At 38.7% G+C, this 6,000-nt stretch overlaps 1 protein-coding gene across 6 annotated transcripts in view; it reads left to right on the forward strand.

The window, feature by feature from the left end:
• Positions 1-6,000, forward strand: part of LOC140170088 (AMP deaminase 2-like) — a 60,150-nt gene extending 54,150 nt beyond the window's left edge. For all 6 annotated transcript variants that reach the window (XM_072193407.1, XM_072193404.1, XM_072193405.1 and 3 more), the window contains 4 exons: positions 252-372; positions 2,455-2,628; positions 3,649-3,759; positions 4,106-6,000. In XM_072193407.1, coding sequence (XP_072049508.1) covers positions 252-372; positions 2,455-2,628; positions 3,649-3,759; positions 4,106-4,303 — 604 coding nt within the window. In that variant the 3' untranslated portion in view covers positions 4,304-6,000. The remainder of the gene's footprint in view (positions 1-251; positions 373-2,454; positions 2,629-3,648; positions 3,760-4,105) is intronic.

Raw genomic sequence — 6,000 nt, forward strand, 5'->3', positions numbered from 1 at the left:
CTCCCTCGATGGTTGTGTGAATGAAATGCTAATTAAGGTTCACCATAATTTGCTTGATATTTGCAAGCGCTGTGATGACATCAGGACCAAATAATGTGCAAATACAAGTAAAAGCATTTTTTTTACAAAGGTTCATTTAATATTTTATGTGCAAATACCCAGTGCAGGGTGCCAAGACATGCTTTGGCAACAAGTAGTCTAAATGAGACAAAACATTAACAACATATACATTTTTGACAATTTCTTTTCAGGGAGCGTGGGTTCAGCATCTTTTCACTACGTCCTCACTGTGGTGAAGCAGGGCCAGTACATCACCTTGTGTCTGCCTTCATGCTGTCAGAGAACATCTCTCATGGATTGCTGCTACGAAAGGTATGGGTGGGTTTGGGTGTGTTGGTTACTATAAGTGCTAGGACTTGGACTAAAAGTACACTGCTTTATACAGGATCTATGACTGTTGTCCGAGGACCTTACATTCATCCTTGGAAGCAGTATGTAGTGTAACATACGTAAGAGGGCGTGTATACCTTTTAAAAGTATCAGAAATGCACTCATTCAATTAAGGCACAATCTTTCTATGGAGAATTTTGAAAATGCACTACCTTTCTGAGCCGAGGACACACATTTCAACTTTATACGTTTTTGGTACGGTGATGGTACGGTGATGATACGTATACCTGTAAGAGTGTGTGTAAGCTGGGGTTTCTATTTGTAGGGGTATGTCTGCGTGGATGCAATCAAGGGTTAGGTCTATCAAATTTCATTACATGTCCTATACAGTTGAACAAAAACATTTTCCGGTTATTGAAACATAGATATGATGATGCCGGAAGAAAATGGGGTCAAAACACTGCATAGGAAACCAAGAAAAATGAAAAACAGTCTTAGGATTGTAAATGAACACATCACTGCTCAATTATGCAAGTGCTAATTTGGAGCCTTGGGAAGCGACACTAATTAAGTCAAGTCATTCCAGTTGATAATTTTTAACTGATAACCATACACTGGCACAATTTCTTCATTGGGCTTTCCTATATAGGGTATGTTTGTCGGTTTCTGCAGTTATTTATTGTGTGACCAATTAGGGAATGGAAAGTTGCAGTTCATCTGTTTTGTGAGCATGCTAGTTTGCTTGCATATATGTATGGGGTTGTGCCACAGAATTACAGAACTGGGACTCCCTATACCGCCACGTACAATCGCGGCGTCAGCTATGGGGAGAAAATTGGGGGTATTCGGGTCCTTGGCGACGGTGCGCGGAGATGAACAAAAACAAGTCTGCGTCTCATCTGCAGCGTCTTGATACTCGCGTGTAGGTCATATCAAGTGCGCTCCTCAAATGCGCCCATCATCCATGTCGCGCTTGCATGACAACAAATGCCTCAAGCGCATTCCATGGGAAACCAAATACCCTCAATTTTTGCTCCATGCCTGTATCATGATCATATAGTACATAGTGTTTAAGGTTATGTCTTCTATTGGGCATGTTTGGTTGGTGGAATAGCCAAATGTACCATGATAGTAAGCATAGAATTTGGAATTTTTTTTGGAATGTGAACTCGGCCACTTTTGTTCAATCACATTCTGTCATATTGATTGGATGTTCATGCATGGGGACTGAATGTACAACTGGCATTCACTGGCAAGGCCCCAAAAGCGAACAATGATTGCTATCTGTAAGATTGAGCATTTCAAAGTTTTATTACGGTACATGCAGAACACTATAAACTAACAAGTCATTGGAGGATAAATTGGTGTAGTAGTCATTTGCAATTGTCCCCTCACCTATGCACCACAGGTTCGATTCGCTGTAGTACTGTACATTATGACCATGTTTGCCGGCCTTTGCCAATAACATTGACCTGCTTTATCCGATTCTCTTCTTTCACTAGGATCCACAATGTACTCATCTATCAGGGGCACAGTACTTGAACTCCAATACATTTGTACATTCATTGAATGACCTTTGAAAATGTGGGTACTAAAACTCATATTCGACAACTTGAGGTCAAATTTTGCACTATGATCGATTGATCGTTTAATTGAGGTTATTGAACTATGCCATTGGGATGAAGCCATTGTGGTCCATAGTGTTTTTGACATAGCTGTATTTAATACATTGATCCTAGGTATATCTACTGGAAGTCAGTTTGACCAAAATTCCTTCCTACAAAAAAAAAAAAAAAAGGCACAATGAATTTAGATCAAACTGACTTCCGGTAGAGAAACCCACGATCCACATATCGTCGTTGGGCAGGAAAAACCTCATATGTGCTTGTGTCCCCTGAACAGGTTACATAGGAGGTTTTGTTTTAAACATGTTCAGGGCCAGGGACACATGATGTTTTTCCTGCCCAAAGACGATATTGGGATCCACAATATTGAGATCCATTTGTCGGTTGAGTTATGCATTATTAATCCCAATATTTCATTCATTTTTGCTTCATTAAACAGGTGCCTGTACTTCAGTATCTCTACTACCTAGCACAAATTGGCATTGCCATGTCACCGCTTAGCAACAACTCACTCTTTCTCAACTATCATCGCAATCCGCTGCCTGAATATCACGCTAGGGGCTTATGTGTGTCTTTGTCGACTGATGACCCACTGCAGTTCCACTTCACAAAGGTCAGTCATGCTTGATGTTAATATATTTGGTATTTATCGTATATATTTTAGACACCAGCGTTACAGTATCTCTACTGCTTGGCGCAGATTGGTGTAGCTATGTCGCCACTGAGTAACAACTCGTTATTTCTGAAGTATAATGATAGCCCGTTGCCAGACTTTCTTGCTAGGGGGCTGTTGATATCTTTGTCAACTGATGGACCACTGCAGTTTCATTTTACAAAGGTATATTATTACCAAATATTAAAATGTTCAGCAATTAAAGTGTAATGTACGATTTCCATGAAATTTTAATTTTATTATTCTTTACCGGGTACTCAAAGTGCTAAATGTGCCCATCCACCACAAACTGGTCCATTTTGAGATGTTAAATATATTAGGAATTTGACCTTTGACGAACCATAACTTCCCTTCCAGATGTCCGATGGAGGTTTTTGAGGTGTCATTTTGAAGCTGAAAGTGCTTCTTCAAAATCTGCAATAAACAGAAAATGGATCTACAGCCAACTTTACTACCACTTTGTGGTGGATGGTCACAAATAAATGAGCACAGACTACAACAGACTATCCATCAACAGTTGAAGTCCCCATGCTTTGTATGCTGTGAATTTTACGCATATTCATGAGGGCCCATCGTTCAATCGTGCCTGTCTAACAATCATGCCAGTGTTGTATGCCTTCGTGTATACGCAATAGAGCGTTGCATGTCTTCACGTTAATGTGAACCATCGTAAAAATATGTGGTATGTGCGTAGCAGTTTGGTCTGTCGCAGTTCATGGAATAATGGGCCCTGAGACTTTGACTGTTTATGGTTCTTCTGTAGTAGTCTTTGCATAATTATGAGTTTCTTTAGTGAATACTCAAACAAATACTCAAGTGAAGAATTGATGCAATCGGTGGAGGCATATTGGGCCATTAATAGCTGGGCTGATTTTTGGGGATTGTTTGGCAAATTGACAATGTGATTCTTATAGCTGTATTTCTTATTAATTGCTATTGGTATTATTGTTGGATTTATAGGAAGCTTTGATGGAGGAATACAGTATTGCAGCCCAGGTGTGGAAGCTGACTTCATGTGACATGTGTGAATTGGCTAGGAATAGTGTGCTCATGAGTGGATTCCCACAACAGGTATGTGATTTGATTGATTGATTGATTGATTGATTGATTGATTTATTGAAAAGTAGTGACTACGTTGAATAAGTTCATCAGGTTTGTTGGATTAATAAACGAAATGACATTTTTGTTTCACAAACCAAGTGATTTTTTCTCACTACAATATTTTGTCCTTCACATCGGAGGACTTCATCAGGTATGACTAATGGTCATCTGATCCACTTTCCCTGGAGACTGGTTTCTGGTGTTGTTATTGAGCTTGTTCTAGCTTGCAATTGTTTATTATTCCACTCTACCTTGGTGCAACAAACTTGTAGAACACATGATTGAATAACTCAACTATTTTTTTTTCATTTCACAGTATAAAGATCATTGGCTGGGCCCTAACTGGAGGAAAGAAAGCCCTGCAGGAACGACATCACACGAACAAACGTATCCAGACATCAGGCTAGCATTCAGGCACGAGACTCTCGAAGAAGAGCTCAACACAATTACAAAGTCGGCCAAAGGAGAAGCAGTCAACGGCGAGAAAGCGACTAAATCATTTGACAAGAATTAAACAGGGTATGGATGGGTTTGTAAAATGTAGAATAGACCAGGTACGGGAGCATTGGTGGAGCAAGCAAGTAATGCGCATATCATATATATATCATACATGTACTAGCAGTCACAGGGAGTGGCAGAAATGGGCTATTCCAGTTGAAATCCATACCCCCTATGGAAGACATAATCTTCCACACAGGGTTGTAGATTTCAAACTAAATCACTCATTCAGGTACCCCATTTGAATTTCACAATCCCTCTGTGGAAGATTAAGGTCATGTCTTCCACAGGGGGAGTATGGATATCAAGTGGAATAGCCAATTATCACTTGGTGATCACACACCTGCAGGGATTGTACAATGCTACCAGTATTTTCAGTTGTGGATCAGGGGTGTAGCTGGGGGGGGGGGAGCTCGGGAGGCCAATTGTCCCCCTTCCCCCTGCAGCTTACATGACTAAATATGGGACAAAAATTTACAAAATAATGAGGACAAGAATTTGGCTTTGCCCCTCACACTAAAATCCTGGCTATGCTACTGCTTAGTGGTGTTAAGAGAAAGTTTGTAAGTGATGTAAATAAAAGGAACAGAGCAAAGGACAATACATAGTGATCAAACAATCAGGTATATATATGAAAATGGTGATGTGAAAGAAGAATGTAAACTAGCATAATTTTATTTATGTAAGGATAATTATTATAGGTCCATCAATATTAATTGTTCTGTTGAACTTCATGTGTCTTGCTTGTAATTCTGGTAAAAGTAAAATAATCAAATATCATGTTGAGTGAGAGTTCCATGGGAAAATTTGCAACCTGGTTATGAAGCTTTCTTTGAGAGATGAGCAAAATAAGGATAAATAAAGATTTGAATAACAATCTTTGGCAATCAGATAACATATTCTATAATTCTATATTACACCCATGAAGAAACTAGTACAACTAGTACTCGCAGTTAAAAATGGTATTGTGAATCCCACTTATGGTACTGCAAAGGCAGGAATTGAAGAATGAACATTATAACACTATTTACTCTCACAAATAATGTTCACTGAACAAGATCAGGTAGCCCATGTGATATGTGTGTATATATTGGATAATGTTACCACAATGATAACAGTAACTTATGGAGTTCATTGCATATGTGTGCTGCACATATAAATCCACTGTTGAAATATTATGTTTAAACAACGGGTGCTGTTGATGTTTTTAAACAAAGTATATTATACAAAGAGAGTAAATCAGGGACTTTTGGACAGTACACATGCTACTTGATGAATGTAAATATAAAAGAATATGGACAAATTTGAATGTGGTGCAAAATTGCTAACTTTCTCTTACTGTTTCAGTACAGAAAAGAAATAATGAGGCTAGTATAATAACTTTTCTACGCAGTACGTAGATTTCCAGCTTAATAACACTTTGTGATTAAAGAATTCTGAGATTCACACAGCTTAAAAATAACACTTTGTTTATTACTTCTATATGTAAATAAACGGAATGTTAACACTTGTTAGATCAAACAATTAGTCGGCAAGTCAAGAAATAAATAAATTCTGTAAGATCTGGATGTGCTCTGTTCATTGAGGTACATTTTGTCACTATCAACCCATGTTGCACTAGATAGCCTATCTGTACGAGAAATTAAAATGGGAGAAATGCATCTTCTTTGCCTGTGGACTGGACAGCCTAAAAGCGAGGTTTTGGGCTATTCC

The sequence above is a fragment of the Amphiura filiformis genome, chromosome 14 (genome assembly GCF_039555335.1).
Source record: "Amphiura filiformis chromosome 14, Afil_fr2py, whole genome shotgun sequence".
NCBI classification, from domain to species: domain Eukaryota; kingdom Metazoa; phylum Echinodermata; class Ophiuroidea; order Amphilepidida; family Amphiuridae; genus Amphiura; species Amphiura filiformis.